The 19,436-nt window shown below is 38.1% G+C and overlaps 1 protein-coding gene across 1 annotated transcript in view; it reads left to right on the top strand.

The window, feature by feature from the left end:
* Window positions 1–19,436, top strand: part of BCAP29 (B cell receptor associated protein 29) — a 23,177-nt gene extending 3,741 nt beyond the window's left edge. Inside the window, exons 3-8 of the mRNA XM_082308228.1 lie at window positions 510–610; window positions 2,789–2,939; window positions 6,025–6,160; window positions 8,838–8,949; window positions 16,919–17,019; window positions 18,436–19,436. Coding sequence (XP_082164354.1) covers window positions 510–610; window positions 2,789–2,939; window positions 6,025–6,160; window positions 8,838–8,949; window positions 16,919–17,019; window positions 18,436–18,474 — 640 coding nt within the window. The 3' untranslated portion in view covers window positions 18,475–19,436. The remainder of the gene's footprint in view (window positions 1–509; window positions 611–2,788; window positions 2,940–6,024; window positions 6,161–8,837; window positions 8,950–16,918; window positions 17,020–18,435) is intronic.

Here is a 19,436-nt window from a genome sequence, read left to right as displayed (position 1 = left end):
AAGTTACAATGTAATAGCAATCCTTGTACTTTATAATTATGCAGATTCATCAATGTAAAAGATAAGTATTCTGAATAAGGATGATAGAGACAATCTTAATTTGTGGAGGGCTCTTATTTTATTTGGCAACAAGGAATATAAGTGGGTAGAAATAAAAATAATGGAATGGGTTTTACAGTCTTTACCCCATCGTTGAGTTTATTGTAATCAGGACTGAACACAAAGTAATGCTAGCCAAAGTAAAAACTAAAATAAAACATATCTGGAGAGTACCTCCTATCACGTTAGAAGTTTTCAAGTTGAAGCAACTGTCTTTGCCTGTATTGACAAGAAACAAGCAAGTTGGATTGTTGGAAGAGTTACGTATACCTAAATTATATTGCAATTAAAGCAGCTGTTTAGAGACCTTATGTAAGTCTCATATCAATAAGAAGGCTCTCTTCTGTGAGGTTATTATGCTTTTCTTTTAGTGTTTAACTACCTTTGAATAACACAACGCTATTTTACAGATGGCAGAAGATTTTTATGATTCCTCTATGGAGCAAAATGGCAGTTTTTTGGAACAAGATGTTCCTTACAATAATAGTTTTACTGATCGTCTTGTTTCTTGGTAAGTGTTAAATAATTTCTTAACAAATGGGGAAAAAAAAATCCTGATCTGTGGAATTCATGGTATATAGAGTAGATAAATTGGAAGGGTTCAAGCCTAATGTAAATCGGCTAATTTGTTTAAAAGCTCTACAATAGAATGGAAGAGGAGAGGGCTTATACTGCATCTGTGTTGAGAATCCAAATGCAATAGTAATATAGTAGTGAATGAGGAGGAAAAATGGAGCTTGGTCTAGGCTGCTGCTTGGTTTCGCTTTCTCACACAAGTAAATGAACTTGAAATGTTTGATACCAGAATTTGGCTGAGTTGCCCAATGTGCAGTAGATGGCACTCTTTCTCTTGGTTGCTGTTGAAGCAGAACAGAAGAATATATCAAAGCACTGGGCTGTTTGAGTACTTTTGTGCAGCACAGATACAAAACAGCTGTTGGCTACATTTGTTATGGTCCTAAGGTCTATCAAGATCCTAAGATCTTAAGGTCTATCTAAGTAGGAGTAAAGCTTTAGTGAAACTGGAGCTTGAACGACGACCATATGCCTGACTGATTTCATTTAATGTCTGTCCTGACTGCTTTGTGTGGTAACTATCGCCTGTATTTCATTGATGGAAATAGTTCTCCTGTGTTTCAGTGACAGAAGTTCTTCTCCATGGATAGAAGTGTTTCAAGCACCTTAGAGTGAAAATGCTACTTAATTCCAAGCTGCTTAAAATACAAAGAAAAAATATGTGGTTTTATTTTCTGCTGAGAGAAACATACAGATGCACTACATATGTAACAAAGTCAGACTAGACCGCAATACTATATTCCTAATATTAAACAAGTACTGGAAATGCAAATAAACATTTTTTGTTCTTGTTCTAGATGGTCTTCTGTATTATCTTTAGAAGTAGATCCTTCAGTAAATGGCTTAAGATTGAGAACCAATGGATTTAATTTACTCTCCTTGAAAACCAGTTGAAAACTTTGACCAAAGCTTGCTTTTGAGTTGGTGATGATTGTTGATTTTGTGGAAAGATAGATTTGGGCTAAAGTAAAGCAGTGGCAAGATGCTTGCCCCATAACATAAGATGATAGGTTACTGCAGGACTAGAATCTTCCCATAGCACAGGGATACGGACTTTTGTTTGGTCTTAGTTTTTGTTGTGTTGTTTGAAGTTTCACTTCAAATATTATTTTTTTTTTTCCCCCCTTTCTCTGTCTCTTTTACATTCATAAGTTATTTAGAGAGTCATAAGTGATGTTACTCTCACATGCTTTTCGGTGGCATTGATTTTGTCTGCTTGCAGAATATTTTGGCCATGTGTTATTAAATTGCTGCTGCATTTCTCCAAGAACTGATGATGTGTCATGAAATGTGTATTTTTGTTGATGTGCAGGAGAAGATTTTAGGCGCTCTATTGGCCTTAAGTGTGTATGATGATCTTAAGTTTACAGATTGTAATATGAACTTTTAACTGGGTTAGCTTTTGTTTTTATGTAGACGTAAGTCCTAATTATTTTGTCCTTTGAGAAGCGTTGGCAGTGTATTGGCCCTTCTGCAGAAGTATCAGGAGTATGTGATGGATGAAAGGAAGCTGAAAGATGGATGAAAGGCAAATGAGAGAAAGCTGAGGCATAGCTTGCCCCCTCTGTTCTGTTTGTGTTTAACACTGTGTTATGACGCTCTTCCTGTTTTGACGGATGTTATAGAAATAATTTTTTCCCTCTCTGATTCAAGCATGAAGTAGACACTTCTGTCATTATTGAAATACATGCTCATCTAACAAATTCCATATGAGGCAAATCCTTCAGAAGGCATCTCTTCTTTTTCCCTTCCCTTTCTGTTTTATCACTGTCACCCAGCTGGATTTTAATTCAGTTGTCAGCACTGACATTTTGACACTGTCTGTAGGGTCTCTAGTAACATTTGTAAAATGTGTTGCTTTGGCCTGATGGCTGGCTGCAAGTGTTGGAAATGACTGTTCAAGCATGTTTTGGGCATATCTCTGGAAATACGTTATATCACTTCAGTGATTTATCAAGACCCATCTTTAAAATGTATGGATAACGTAAGTGATGTCATTATTTGTCCTATGCCTGTTTGCTGAGCAGGAAGTCCAAATACATATTTCTAGTACTATGTCTGGTATATCATACACGCACAGATATGAATAATAACAAACTGTTTTTGTTTGCAGATGCTGTTAGAGAAGTTAGGAAGTACTCTGCCGTTCATGTGAATGAGAAGGCTGCAAGTATCAATACCAATGCATTTGATCATATTCAGATGAAACTCTTCCGATCGCAAAGAAACCTCTATCTCTCAGGTTTTTCCTTATTTCTTTGGCTGTAAGTATAACATTTGTCTAATTTCCACATAGCATGTTTCTTACAGGAACTATCGCATGAAGTAATGCAACTATAAAAAAGATCGGAAGGCCGATTTCAAGAGATTAAAGAATTAAGTGTGAGCAGATAGGCTATAAGGCAAGTAAGATCAGGGAAAATAATACCTTGTAAATATTTGAAGATTGGAAGGATATGTGAGCAACACATGGAAAGAAACATTTTGAATGTTTGAGAAAACATGTATTTTGCAGAAGTTTCTTCAGGGAATACTCATTTCCTTCCTTAAACTTATGCCCTATGTTTTGTTTGTTTTGAACACAGAAAACTGGAATAAAAAACCTCAAAAACTAAAGTACTGTTAAAATAATCTTAATATGTTGCAAGAAGGTATTATTGCATCCTGCTGTGTTAAGAAGAAAAGCTTGAGTCCTACTTGAACCACTTCATCTAAAGCTCAAAGTTAGGAACTGTAGGATAATGTTCCAGCTTCCAAGGAGAGTTTTGGATATTATTTCAGATCAAGCACTTTGTGGCAACTGGCCTACTATGATATTATGATCTTAAGTGCGGTATCCCTTTCAGGATGTTTAAACACAGCTAATAAAACAGGGTGATGGAAAGGACAGTTCTGTACTGCCCAGCAGTAGCAGTCAAGACTACCTGTGAATCTTCACGGTAGCCACAACAACCTGCAGATCTTCTTAGCTGGGCAAGGAGCACGTGAACTAATTGGACGCAGATAATGTGAGCGAATGGAAACAGACATGTTGGTCAGACGATTTCCTGTTTGTACATTTTTATGGTGACACTGGGCAAAGAATGCTGGCCCCCTTCTGAATTCCTTCAGTGAGCTCCTTGATATTGCCTAGATACACAAGAGGAACACAGAACAAGGAAATGCCTGGAGTCAGAGACTTCTGACAACCTTCTTCCCCTTGGAGTGATGTATGGCCATTTTAGCTGATCATTGAGGAGCATTGTACATAAAGAAGTGTCAAGGAAAAATTCATACAAAACTTGAGCAGGAAAACTTTGGAAAAAACAAAGGTGGCTGTAGCCTTGCACAATAGTGATAGGAATGTATCGTGTTCTTTGTCTTCCTTCAGAAAGGTTAAGTAAATATGCACAAGTATGTTTGTGATCTCTGCTCCAAGAGAGGAATAGCTGGATTGTGTCCTACACTAGAGCTGGAAGCTGGTCCCCCAGGATCCTACTCCTACTCAGCTTTCACGGAAGAAAGCTTGTCAGGTGGCCCTAGTAGATTTTATTGTGGGTAGAAGTTCTGCTCTTGAAGAGGTTTGCTTAAGGCCTTTTTTTGGGCTGCTGGCCTTTCACCAAGATTTAGAAGAAATAAATGCTCCTACAGCAGTGGCTAGATCAAAGGACTTTTCTTAGTAGAGCCATTTTGCTTATCCATTAAACAGGCATGATGTCTGTCAGAGAAGGGGGGAAAAAAGTGTTCTTTGCGTTGCCTTATCCTACACTGCTACTGCCATCACCCAACCAAGTTAAGACCACATGTAGGTGTGATAGTACTTGGATGCCCCTGGTTCATCCTTTGGGTCAGTTTTGATTCATTTTAGCACATCAACCAATAGCAGAATTCCAGAAGTGGTAGATGGAGATTCCCAAGATGGAGGAGGATGGAAGCTTGTCACTTCTGGCAACACAACAAAAACTCTTCTCCATCTGTGGTTCAGCAATTGCAGAACATGGAGTACAGGTGAGGAAAATGACCTCCTATCAGTGGAGGTATTTGGGCCAGCTGAGCCTTCATCTACCAACTGTCTGCACAGAAAAGAGGAGGGTCATAGTTACCAGAGATGATAGTGGTAGGATGTAGAGAAGATGGAGCCGGCTCTTCTCAGTGGATCCACACAGGAATGACAAGAGGCAACAGGCCAGGAACCTGGGAAATTCTGACTTGTGGTTAAAGGTACCTTTTCTACTATGGAAAGCCGTCAAACACTGGAACAGGGACCCTGAAAGACGGTGGAATCTCCATCATTGGAGATGGTGGGAACTCAACCGGACAAGCCTCTGAGCAATCTGCTCTATTTGTCCCTGCTTTGGGCAGGAGCTTGGACAGGATGACCTCTGGAAGCCCCTTTCAACCTATATGGTTCTGTGATTCTGTTTTAGTAATCATGTTTTACTGACTCCTGACTGCTGCATCTATAAACTAATAAGCGATAGTAAAACATGCTAACCCTTGGAAAAGTAGTGACATGGGGACTTTAACTTTTTTTATTGCAACCAAAAAAGGAAGAAAATGAACTTTCAATGAAAAAGCAGGAAGGAGAGCTTACCTTGAAAGCCAAAAGGTCTATTAATACACTTTCAGTTGTGAAAAAGCCAATTACTTGGATTTTCAAATTTCTTTTGAAGAGGTAGTTATATTACAGGAGTTAATTTAATTCAGTGTTGCTTTGGCCTTTCTTGATTCAGCAACATACTGCTTTGAAAGACTCCAGGATGAATAATGAAAGTAGTGGTGCAAAGAGGCAATCGCTAGATCAAATCAAGGGAGGTATTTGCAAAGCTTAGATCTGAGGTGCCATATGAGTGCTGACATTCATGCATGTTCTGATTTATACAGTATTGACAGAGTACTTTGAAGATTAATATGCTGACATTGTTAATTTTGTTCTTGTAAGACCTTTTATAAAGTTGTCTTGGGTTTTTTTTTTTGCGTTGTACTCATTACCATAACATGTCGCTTGAGTCTTGTATTCAGAGATCCATCCTATTTAAAACACTAGGTCATGTAAGAGTATTTCAGCCTTTAAGCAAGCCTCTGACCCCTTAAAGGCTGTGGGTTTTTGGGAAGAGGGAGGTTCTGTATCGGTAAAAATCAGATTTTTAATGGATGAAAATCTTTTCAGTCTCCTATTTTACTATTATTTGTCATCGATGAGCCTGGATGTTTCCCTTCAGGTGCTTAAACAGTCTTCTTGTGGTTTTGCTTTCACATCTAATGCAGAGGGAGAGAAAAAAGGGTTGTTTTGGGTTTGGTTTTTTGTTTGTTTTTTTTTTTTAATTTGTGCTGTGAATTACTGTGCTGTTCACTGTGTTTCTTCACCAGTGTATTGAGACGTACTATTACCCTTCTTACTCAGTTGGCAAAAGGGATGGCATCTCACGCAGCTCTGGAAACGCAAGTAAATGATGCTACTGAAGCAGCCAAAAAATACATGGCGGAGAATGAAAGGCTGCAGGAGGTATCTTTGAACTTCTTTAGTTATTTTCTTATACAGCAAGTAGGTAGTACAAAATACTCTGGGGATGGTTTGCTGCTGAATAATATTTGCTCATTTTTTTTTCTTCTGGTGGAAAAAGGAAGAGTAATGTTCTTAAAATACCTAATTCAGAATACTGAATGCAAATTTCAGTAGCATTTTATTAATAAAGGAAACTAATCCGAATAAATGAAGTTCTGTCTTTCCAGTACAAATTTCATCAAAGTATCTTTAAATTCATCTTTGAATTTAATCATAGCAAAGTAGAAGGAGACAATTTTATTCTTTTTGTCCTAAACAGTTGGCTGTTTAGGTCAGGGCTATAGCAGTCTAGTACAGAAAAGCCTACAATATAGCTGGTTTTGTGCTGGCTATCTCTTCTAAATTTTGGATTTGCTCCAGTCCTGAAATGTCTTTTCTAACTTGTAAAATTGGTCTTTTGTATTTATGGTATTTTGTATTCTTGCATCTATTTTTATGGTGGGTCAGCCAATTTCCTAATACCTTCCTTTCTCAGTAAGGCACTGCCATAGTATTAATGAGGATATTACCAAAAATTTCTTACTTAAAAGAACCACCAATATATTATTTTTATGAGAAGAATGGAGAAAACTAAGCTATCATTTGTCTGTTGTGGTTCAATATACAGTTGTATGCAGGAAGGGAAGTCGGCAAAGATAATAAAGATAAATGTATGAAATCTTTTCTCGTAATTGGTTAGTTTGACTTCTGTTGAAAGAGATTGAACCATAAGCTAGAGTGCAGATATCCAGGGTATGAAGACTTATACAGCATTCTTCAGTCTGGCACATTGTCAAAACAAAATTCACTGCAGGTGTGTACAGGTTTTTTTCCAGTTTGTCTGGAGCAGTGTCTATGGTTACCAGCACTGTAAATTTTTTGTAATAAATCTTCAGACAAAGAGAACAGACTCTGGACGAAAAGTACTGGAAGGGATGCAAAAAAATCCAATTGTTTGATAAGTGTCATAAAACAAGGATCACTAGAGAGTGTGTGTTCGGTGTTTCCCAAGTATGAAATGATTCCAAAATTTTGGGATTTGGTATTTTATCAAAATAATCCAGACTTCCAAACTGCCTCCCTCAGCCATGGAATTTGTCTCTTTGCTGCATACTGGTACTCCCCCCCTGCCCTGTCCTGTTGGGATTTGGCCAAAAGTCCTCTTTTTGTTCTGCTTTCACATTCTCTTAGCAACACATTCTCTTAGCTGCTTGCAAGTGATAGCCAGAAACTGGAAACTGTATTCCTGTCTGTTTCTATTTGTGTGTTTGATTGCATGGTTTGCAAAAACAGCGGTGGTCACAGGTACAGACAGCATGCTGTGGCTGGATCTCCGTTGTGCTGGAGATGCAAAGTGTTCAGAATTGGTTTATTTTAACTTTATAGAGATACTATGACAGGTTCCTCTGTGGCTTGGCCCCTGCATTTGTGTTCATTTACAAGCATGCTTCATTCCACCATCAGGGAGAGGCAGGAGCAATTGCATATAGGACACTGGCTCTAAGTGTAAATACTGTACGTTTAGCGTGCTAGGTCTGCACTGTCTCCTGTTCAGAGGTTTCATGGAGCACAGGACTTAGGATAAAAGTTTACAGAAAAAACTATTTGTGTATTAATAGAAAGAGGGGAGCACAAAGTAAAGAAGGCAATCTGTGGCCGATTTCATGACAAATTTGCTATGGTTTTGTTACCAGCAGTCAAATGCAATCTCTGCTCTTTGGTTAAATTGCTTCTGGAAAATTTTCTTCAGCTCTTTTCTTTGGATTGTTTACCAGTCTTTATAAACAGTTCTTTTCCTTCTTCCTAAAGTAATCTTCCCCTCTGCTCCCACCTGTGCCCAGTAAACTCTGATGTCACGAGTTCACCTAACAGCTGTTCATCTCAGTTGTTCTACTTTTTTTTCCCATTAAGCATCTACCACTTCTTTTGCCATTTTCGTAACAGAGATGATGCTTGATTTGGATAATAGAGGCTATATGAGCAAGGGGTCTAATTATGGGGTCTAATCCTTAATGTGTGATACTTTGTCATCAATAGCAGTTGCCTTAATGATAAGAGTGTGCATGAGTATAGTAGTGCCAACATTTTCAGAGTACAGAGAATATAATGCTTTTGTGTCTAGTATTTACAGGGCTCTTCCTGAATCTTTTCCTAGTTTTTTCTTGAATTTCAGTGGAGATCTAATCTGGGTATTGAGGTATTCTGAAGATTGAAGAAGTAGCTGCAAACCTACAAGGAGAGATTTGTGGTGTACTACATGATTTAAATCAGAATAAATTGTTAGAACAAGTTGCACATAAACATGGCAATGTTCTGTCACTTGCAGTCCCAGCATATGTCTTCTGGAAAAGCCATTTATAACCTAAATAGAAGTTGTGGGCATAGATACAAAGTACTTTTACACAGGAGATAATGCCATACTATTACAAGTATGCCATTACTATCAACTTAAAACATTGAGCATTTTTTGTTTGTTTGTTTGTTTTCCCCTAGAATGGCTGAGTATCTGCCTGTTTCGTGTTGGCACTTGATAAAACCTGTCACTTTGCAAGGTCAAGGCTGACATTCTCTGGTTGTTTGACATTAATGTCAGACTAAGGAAAACAAAATTAATTGTAGCAACTCTGTTTTTTAATAGGCCTTGAGTGAAAAAGGAAGCAGTAAAAGCAAAGAGTCAGCAGAAGCAACTGATAAAAAGTTGAAGAAGGAAGTTGAACATTTGAAAGCAGAACTACAGAAGACGTCAGATGGTAAGTATTGGTTACGACTTCTTTGCAATCAAGAAAAAGATGATTTCAACACTGGATGTCAAAAATTTATTCTAGGCATAGCATTAACTACGTCAGTTTACAGAACACTTGGCTTGGGGTTTCTTTACATTTGACTAGGAACTGGAAAAATATGCCATTGTCATCCCCATATTTTAGTAAATGTTTTCATTATGAAAACGTGCACAGTGTAATTTGAACACCTTAGTTAAACTGTAATTGTTAAAAAATTGAACTGATTTAAGTGGTGTTGACTTGTCTTCATCAACAACATGACCAGGATATGGAATCAATTGCAGGTTGCTTATAGGCATCAGATTGATCTTTCATGTCGACATATCAGCCACTCTCCCTGTATAAAATGGGGAAGTATGTGGTTGAGGTTTTTCCTATAAAGTAGGGTTTCGGTCAGATAGCAGAAAAGTCCTTGACTAGTATTCTGAATTTATATATCTCCTGCAGCAGAGGTGTTAGCTTTTTTTTTTTTAATTTTTTTTTTAATTTTTTTTTTTAATGTCTACAAGGAAACATGCCTTGCAATTTGTAACATAATACTTTTGTTGGCAGCTTCCATGTTTAAGGTTTAGGTTGTCAAAACTGCTTTCTTGGCAACCCCAATGGAGATAGAAGCAGATTTTACCTGTTTGGTTCTAGTTTACTGGGATCTGTCAAGGTGTGTGAACGCCTACTCATCTGAAATTAGTGTTTTTAAGATAACATTGCCTGTGACCTTGTAAGCATTAGTCAGATGTTCAGACTGTAGCAAAATACAGATTTTCATGGTACCAGATAGCATGTTGTCATCAAAACATAGCCCTGCTTTCATATTGCATGGCACTGCTACAAAGCTGTAAAAATAACAAATATTTCATTAATCATTTTTCATTGTCCACTGGGAAGATGAACGAGAACTGTAGAACAGCTGTTTTCAGCTGGGCTTGAAGCAACAAGAATCTTTAAATTGAGGGTCTCATTAGTTCACATTCTCAGGCAGGTTTGATTGTGGGTTTTCCCTCTCCTGCTGTTTTCTTAAAGAAAGGGGGGGAAACTGCCTTTGAAGTGACAGGATCAATGAAAAACTTAAATGCATATGTTTTATTTAAACTAACTGGTGGTATGTAACAGTAATATAATGTAAGCTTTTCAGTGAGGAATGCTAGAGAAAGCTAAGGAATAAATAGATTTACCACATGCTGCTTCAGCTGTGTTCTCCCTGTGGGCTGTTGTCCATCCAAAAGATGTATAAATTAAGGCATGCTTGAGTCTTTTGTTGGGGGGAAAGTGGGGGAGAGGGTCTTTTTAAGAAATGAATAGGAAAGTATTTACAACTCTTCCCCTGATGCCATCCCCCTCATTGCCAAAATCAGAAAGCCCCATGGTTACGTTAACTACCATCATCAGCTAGATGGTGTTAAGGTATGTCTATCTTATTTTTTTGTAAGTTTTCTTATATTTTCTAATATAAGAAATATTTTCTAATATTTTCTAATATTTCTTATTATTTTGTGCAAACTGATAGCCACAAAGCTTAAAGTACTTGATAATAGCCACATCTGTAGACACAGCTTTCTATGGAGTGTTAGAGATTTAACGTGAATCGAATTTACTGTTTTCTTTTGAAGCTTCCGCAACTGAGCAATGCATTACACACTATCAAAGTTGAGATGGAAAAGCTTGTTTTACCTCTTTTTAACAATTTGTTTCGTGTCACTGATCTCACATGATTAAAGTAACCTTTCCTTTGTATCCACAAACTCCAATCCGTGAAATTTTGGGGGTATTTGGGGGGGGAAGGGAGTAAAGAGTGTGGGGGGTGTCACCGAGTAATGAAACAAGGCAAAACTGGCATAAAAAGGAAAACTTTACTGGTTTGGTTTTTTGGGGCTTTCTTTTTGTTTGTTTTTCAGCTATAGTATCAGTAAGAGTCATAAATTTGGATTTTGTTCTTGTTTGGTTGGGGTTTTGGATTTTTTTTTTTTACTGCTTGGATGAAAAAACAAATGTAGTCTTTCATAGAGCAGTTTCAAATATCCATTGCTCTGGTGTGGTACATTTGTTAAGCTACTTATGCATGGTGATAGGTTGATATATCACTTTATAGTAGGCCACGTGTTGAAAGGTGGGTTGCCTCAATAGAGTGGCACCCAGGAGGAGTCCTAAATGTAAGTCTGCTTCACATTTAAATAATGCAGCTTAGTGTCAGATTAGTGCCGTGACTTCAGGGGAGATCCAAATTTTCTGTAAGGTTTTGATCCAGTATTTACAACTTCTGGCAGAGAAAATACTGTATGTCTCCTCTTTCTGAAATTCTGACTGAAATTATTGTGTAGACAGTGATTATTGCAGACTTTCAGGAGACTCATCTCTAGTTCTTCAGCTTTCTACCTTTTAGAGGAAATGCAGTCTACCTTATTTTTTTTGTCCACTTAACCGTAAGTGAAGTCCTAAGTTACGAAGATGTTTCACCACCTACTGTGCTCTGGTCAGGTGGGGAGGAAGAGTGAAAATACAAGACAAAGAGACTGAGTAGTGAAATTACTAAAATCTGAACAAAGGTTGGAAATGAGTGACAAAGCTTTTAGCCAAATTTGTTTTCTTTTCAGACCTGACTTTCCTATCCCCCTTAATGCCCTTTTTTGCTCTGTTGTGGAAGTGCAGGAAAGGGGGCTAGTTCTTCACTACTTTATTGCAGACCCACATACTGGGGGCTTTAGAGGCACCCAGCAGTGGGGCTAGCACTTTCAGAGCCTAAATCCATTTTTAGCATACCTGGACATGTAATAACATGACTGTTTAGAAGCCTTCCAAGATGGTATTTTATTGATACGCTTGTATATTATGAAAAATGTCTCACTGATACCTAGAAATAAATATACGTACTCCTAGGAGCACCCAGTGCAGATGTGAGAATGTTTCTCCTGCTACACATTAGACATAATTGCTAACAATGTTGATTCAGATAATTAAAGGCTCTCAGTATGGCTGCTGATTTCAGATGTATAGGGATTTTCTGGGGAAAGAAGATGCTGTGATATTGTTTCACTTTGATAGTTTTGAAAATTATCCAAAAATCTACAAGAAAACAAACTATTTGCAACTGGAGATGACATCAGTCATCAGTATGAGAGAATTTTCATAAAGCAGCTGTCCTTACAGTGATCCTTGGGTTGGGGGCAGGAATGGGACTTCTGGTGCGTTAACTTGCTTTTCTCGCTCACAGATCCCACGCTGTGGAAATGCTGATGTGTGAAATGTCCATTTATTATTATTATGGGACGCTTTGGGCAGTCTTCTGCAATGCTGTACTATTCCACTTTCTATCTCGGGTCATTTTTTTGGTGACACTGTCCTGGTGTATGGTAAAGGCTACAGCTTCATTTACACAACAGAAATTTACACAGAACAACTAGTATCGATCAAGGCTTGCAGCAGAACACACTGGTGGCAGACCCCCATCCAGCTCGTTGACCCCTCACTCTTCCAACAGTATTTCATGGCAAATGACACACACCTGAAGCTTCTACCTGCATCTGATGGGGCATAACAGGCATTGCGGTCCCCAGCACCTGTGTGCAGTTATTGAGCTGTGACCTTATTGCATCTTTGAGCTGAGTCTGTACTGCCACACCGAGACAAAACCCAAAGACCAGTTCTTTGTCTCTGCCATTAGGATTTCACTTTGTGAAATGTGTACTGACTCATCAAAGTCATTTAGGTGCTTTTGAACTTTTCAGAAACTTCAGAAATTTTTTTCTGAAAATACTCTCTATTTATATATATTGTTGTCATAGGCGTACAGTGGCGCAGGAGGAAATTCTGATGAAACTTCCGTGCATCCTTTAATGAGGTTTGTTTTGGGTACAGAATGTGTCACGAGTGCTTTTTGTTTCATGGTTGCATAGTGCTGTAGGAGACAGGAGTAAGAGAGCAACAATTCATGTGGAGGGCTGGTTTTGAAATAGCTATTAATTGTTGACTGTTCTAGAAAGTATGCAGGTACAGATGTACAACTCTGACTTAAATACTAAGATTATTAGGTGTTAGAAAGATAAACAATACAGACACTGGGAATACACCTCATACAACTGTTGCTGCCAGTGAGAGTTCAGCTCGGCCTTTGTGTTGCGAGGCAGGCTAGTGCCATGTATGAAAACTGTATTTATGTTGAGCTCCACTGAAGCACTCCAGTTCTCAAAAACAAACAAGAAAACCCCCCAAAAAACCCAAACTCTCAGCTTTCCTTTGTAAGCTGGGAATAGGAGATACAAGTTAAAAGAATTGGCCCAGTCTCATGTTATTTAGCCAATGGCAGAGGGAGGTTTAGAAACAAAGTCCATCTTACTCTACTTTTTAACTGTGAGATCATAACCTTGGTGGGAACCATTGCACGATGTCACATGCAACAAGAGCCGATATTCATATTTGTTGATTCAAAGGGCATGGTTTTGTTATACAAGGCTGTTTACGCCATCTGAAGATGCTGTAACATCCCTTTTGTAACAATTTCATTTGAGGTTGCAAAAGGTACTTGGAGCAAATTTGTGTGTAATTTTTTGGTCCTGCCTTCTCTTTTTAAACTTTATCTGACCACTACATCTTAAGGAGAGAATTCAGAATTAGTATGGAATTACTTGACTGGAGTTGTGTTCCCAGCTTTACAGCGTATTTGTTGGCAAACCTCTTGTCCCGTCAGTGCCTAAATTCTTAAATGTGAATAGCTCTTTCTCAATTTGAAGGATCTTAAAAGAGAGGGATATTTCTTAGTCTTAAACTAGTCCAAATCATTTTGGTTTTAGACTTCTATTGTGAGCAATGCTAATTTAAGTTCCAGATCGTTTCCTTAGTAGCAAGCACTGTAACTCAAGTGATTTAGTCAGACCAGGACTAGTAGTTGTGCAGGGAAATGCCCAAAGAATCATTGGTTGCTTTTTTTGCTGTTTAGTTTTGGTTTACTGTTCAGTTCTCCACCCTTGTTGAAATGAAAAGATAACATAAATGCTACAGCTACTGGGCTGTGGTAGCCTCTTCAGAGCAATTTTATTCCTCATCCTGCTTCAACTTTAGAGGAATCTGAAGTAAACTATCTATCCTGGAACAGGATACAGAGAATGTGGTAAGGGAAGGACAGGTTCTCTACATCTCCCAGACTGTACATGTTACATTAGTTTATGGACCTCCAGTCAGACATTAAATGTAAAGGGATAAAGTTTTCCATAAATGTCTTCTGTTGATATTCTGCCCTAAGAATATTTTGTTGAGTTTTCTTTGAAGGGAAGTGGTAGGAATGAAAAAGGATGGCCCACCTCTCACAGTACTGAGTCTGGATTCCAGTTTTGGGACTTACTGACTATTCCTCTCATTAGTTGCATTAACCTAGAAGCAGCGTTCTCACCTCCTGCCTGCTCATGCATTTACTTGGTAGGAACAATCAGCTGTTGGGTTTTGCTTGCGGCCAGTCCAGCTGTTCTGTCTTCTGTGAGGCAAAGTAACAGGCCAGATGGAAGCCAGAAATAATAACTGACTGTATTGTGCGCACAAAGGATCTTCTGTTTTCTGCTGGATCAGTGTTCATATGATACGATCCATATGACAAACAATATACCTGTACGATCAACTTGGCTGCGCTGCAGTGTTAATGCAATGGCAAAGTAGTTGAGCAATGATGTATGGACGGTCTCCGTTGCTTGACAAGAAGACATCCAGAGAAGTTGGCGCACTGGGGAATTCATGTTGTCAGAGATGTGATGCTCCTTTTTATTGTGTGGCCCCAACAGCAATGAGTCTGGGTTTGGTGGGGTTGATTTTGGTTTTTTGTTGGGTTTTTTGTGTGGGTTGTTTTTGGGTTTTATTTTTTGTTTTGTTTTTTTTGTCCATAGCCAACACAGGTGGAAAGGACAATCTGTTCTTTGCTTTTTCATCTTCTAGGGTTAGGTGAGGTATTACTGTCATACATCTGTTTTGGTCAAAACACTGAAACAATGCAGTGGCTTGTTTGCTTTCATGGTTTGCAGATACTTTTAGATATTTTGTTCATGTTTTAAAGATACAGTAGTCTTTAGTTGCAACTAAAGTACTGTGCTGCTGCTTGTAAACAGCTAAATAGTATTAGATCAATAACATTGAGTTACAACTTCTTCAGAAAGGAGATATTGTTACTATAGCTATGTACAAGAATGTTTAAACAAAGGCAAAATTTAGCTAATTCGCTGATTCTTGAAGAGGCAAAATGGCATATGCATATTTTTTTTTGTCCACAGCTTAAAAATTAGAAGCTTATAAAGTTGTCTCAAGTTTTAGAGTGATTTCCAAATTTTACTGTTGAATATTTTAAACAGTAGCAAGATCAGAGAGAGAGTAAATGCAATAGGGTTTGACTTGTTGGATGTGTGGAAATCATGGTTATTCCAAATACCAAAACCTTTAGAAAATGTTTTTTGTATTGATGCTGTCAAGAATGCATTAGGGTGAAGGATACCTGTGTAAGAGTATGGAAATGAAAGAAAGGATGTAAAGAGATGGGATGAATTTTTGACCATCTTGGAATCAATAGACATTAGTGTAATTAACTTCAGTAGACCAGAATTCCAGGCTGGAAAATTACTCGAAAATCACTTGTAGACTTTTAAAATGAGAATGATTTTTGAACCTATACATTCAAATCAATTAATTAAAAATAGCAGAAATGCTGGGGGAGGGAGTCTTCCTCTTTGCATGTAGGAGAGTGGTCAAATGTCTTGTGTCCTGATGTTTCAGGAACTAGCTCCCAAAGAGAACCATGGTTCAGAGCAGAGTGCTTGTAGCTAGGTGCTTAACAAAAAACACATCTAGCTCCTCATCTTTTGAGAACAGGATCTTACAGAGGTGCTGCAGTTCTTGAGAGTCTTGGAGGTCTCTGGGAAAGAACAGTATGTCTCAAGGAGCTCACAGTGGAAGGACAGATCCACACTTTTGGAACAAGGAAAATTGGAAATGTTTCTTTTTTTATTTGTACCATCGAGATTTGGTTTTTTTAAATGTGGCTATGTAAGGCAGCCTTATAGGTTGTTAACAATGTTTCTCTGTTTTAGCATGAATAAATCAAATTTTGGGGTATGCCTGTGCTGCTACAGCAGAGAAATATAAAGATACCAGAGATACCTATAGCAAAGGAATATAAAAATGTCTACATGACTTTACTTGAATGCTTACATAACAGCTTAGGAGTAATGGCTTTATGAAACTGTGTGCTGATTTACCCTGCATTGTAAATTAGCCCCTGTGGAGTCCTGGGCTGTTTTGTACTGTAGCATAGACATGCTCTCAGTTTATTGCTGTTGAGATTGTGAGTAGAGTAATAATTGCTTTCTCTCATGTTAAAAACCTGTTCACAGTTGTCTATCCTACCACCATCATTCTGCCTTCTCATCCATAAAGTGATGCTTCTAAAGAATTAATTCATACATGGTAAAATATATAACAGGGTGTAAAGGGGGGGTGTCTATATTCCTATAATAATGTATTATCTCTCTCTTCCCCCTGCCATTTTATAGATGGCCTCAGTTGCTTTGCTAAAATCTTGTCTTTGAGTTCCCTCTTTGTTTTAAGAGGACTGACGGTTTTGGTTTTGGGCTTGTAGAGTTTTGTTTTTCTAGAAGTGTCTTCTGCAATGTGACAGAACACTGTAGTCGTCACTAATTTGTCACCTCTGTCAAGAGTTTATTGGTCTTGTCCTTACCTTTTTTACAGCCCCTTCCTGCCCCTTGTGCTGCTCTTCCTGAACACAAGTCATTCTCTTTCCCCTCCCTGTCCTGCACATCTCTTCCTGTGTCCGTCTGCGATGCTCTGTTTTAAACTTAAGCTTTCTTTAGAGGAAGGGCTGTCTAGTGCAGTGGAGCCCTAATACATAACTAGGGCTCTGAGGAACTGCAGGAACACAAGTAATAATTAAAGCACTAATTCTGATATTTTACAGCTCTCCAGAAGGCAAATAATGAAGTGACTGCAGTTAAAAAGCAGTCTGAAGGCCTTAGAAGAGAATATGATCATCTGATGAAAGAATATGAACAGCTTCAAGTAGGTGGTTCTGGACTGCTATATGAGCACGATGTTCTGAAACTGTACCAGCAAAATTATGCCTGTTGGGTATTTATTATGCAAGAGAATTTACCGAAATCTTTAGTATAGCATAAAGTTACAATGGGCAGCAAACTTCATCAAAATAGTAGAATTTTGTTTTTCAAGGACTGGGCAGCAAAGCTATTAGCGTTTTCTTTTTTTTGCCCGTCAGGTGACAAAGCTCACGTCATCAATAGACTTGATTTTGCTGTCACTTGGGAAATAAGATTCAGATAGTTTTGCATGTGACGATCAAACTGAAATCTTGTAAGAAAACGATCGGAGTAGTGTGTGTATGGTATATACATCAATTATAAGAGTAATTTTATTTTGTTTGCTCTTTAAACATGCTTTTGCAATACTGGATTATAAATGTTGCAATACTGTTGATATGCAAGAACAAAAAGAAACAAAACCAACAAACAGCCTAGGCTAAGAACAGGCTACTATAAAAATTCAAACTGAAGTACAAAACAAAAAAAGAAACATAGCAAGCAAAAGCTGAATTAGCAGTTTGATTGGGTTTGCATATGCGCATGGCTATCATACCCATAATATATACAGTAATTATTCCTGGTAGAACTGGGAGCCCTGCTTGTTTTTTTTAAGTTGTCTGGCAGGTGTTGGCATGTTCCATGCCTGACATCTGCCTCAGAATTCAACCAAAGTTCAATAAAAATGAAAGTTAGTCTGTCTGCAAGTAATAGTCTTGGGAGAAAATACATGATTGATGTCAAAATTATGGTGACCTGCTTTTCAAGAAGAGCTGTTTGTTGGTCCTGTATTAATAAAATAAAAACCAAAAAAGGCAAATTTGAGCTGGTTATAATCTTTTTCCTGTATTCTGTGAAGCCGCTTACTGATTACCAGCCTCACCCTATACTCTTACAGAGATTGCTCAGCTGATCTCTGTGTTTGAGTTAAGACCACCATGCATGTCCTATCTTTGTTGTGCTTCACTGTGCAATGAGCCGTAGTAGTCCTGCGGCATTTCGAACAGTCTTGTGGTCTAGAACACACATCTTTACAGTTTTCTGTGTTTACTTCTGAATGGAAAGAACAGAAGGTACTGAGCACACAGTAGATGCAGCTTCTAAGGATAAATCAGTTGATAGCAGAAAATGTTTCCGGCTGAGTTGCTGCACAGTTCAGCTGTAACGTGAACAGAGAGCAGAAGGCAGCTGCACGGCTGTGACTGTGCTAGGATCAGAAGCGCATGTGTTATGTGGGGTAGTATGGGTGGGACTACAGCTTTGAAGGGTGCATGGTGAACAAATCGGGTATGACTGCAAGGGGACAAAATATGGCATCTGGAGTCAATGGTTTCTGATCTTGCCAAACATAAAGAAATATTTTTAATCTGTCTCTTTTCAGGACAGTTTAAATGAAGCAGAAGACAAGAAAGACCTGTAGGCATATCGAAGACGGATGGCATCGGTACAGTTGCTTCAATGTGAAAAGCAGTGTGCTGTTTAAGCTCCTAATGCATATCTGAAACAAAACTTGATTTTTCTGAAAAGCACGTGCACTGCAGGTCACTATTGAGATGCCTCTAATGTATCTTGGTTGCCAAAATATTCTGTGTTGCAAATAAAATGTTAAGTGGCTTGCCCGATTTACCATGGAGATTGTCACTGCTCTTGTGAGGAGAAACTCGAAAATCTTTCAATTCCATCTGGAGCAACTTGACTGTTCTCCAAGCTTTTGCCTTACAGAATGGTAACAGATCATGCACCACTTGCTTGTAGCATTTGAGTGAGGTTGTATGTCACTCTATATCATAAAAACAGTTACCTAAACCTCCTTTGCAACACCTGTTTGGAGTCTTCAGAAATTCAGTTACCAGTGTGTTGAAGAAGGCTGAAAGCTTTTCATCAGCCATTCCACTTCAGTGGAAAATTGAGTGACAATCAATCTAAGGAAATAAAGAAGGAAAACTGCATTTCTAAATCCATCTCACTAGCTTGTGACTTTCACTTAGCCACATGGATGAATGTATTTTAACAAGTAATATTTTGCATGGCTCTGGTTTATTTTTCTTTAATATATTGGATTATTTCAGTTTTCATAACCAAAGTTTTGGGTTGGTTGGTATTAACATTCTGTACTTTTACCCTGTTTACATCTGTTTACTCTGTATGTGCCACCTAACTTCTTTTTGCCTTGCTAAGTAAAAATTCTTTTTAAATGTAGACAGTCGGGTTTGTTTTGGTTTTGTTTTCATGGATACGATACCTCGAATAAATGTGCACTGTTTTGCATAAGCCCTTTTTGGCATTCAGAAAGTTGTTTCGAGTTTCTTTTTTGTTAGTTGGTTCCAGTTTATATTTGAAAGTTGGATATGTTTGTTATATTAAAGGGATTGTTTAAGTTCA

Source organism: Platalea leucorodia, assembly GCF_965183815.1.
Source record: "Platalea leucorodia genome assembly, chromosome: 4".
In the NCBI taxonomy this organism is placed as follows: domain Eukaryota; kingdom Metazoa; phylum Chordata; class Aves; order Pelecaniformes; family Threskiornithidae; genus Platalea; species Platalea leucorodia.
The sequence above is the reverse complement of the archived record's forward strand: the minus strand, read 5'-3'. Positions and strand labels throughout refer to the sequence as shown.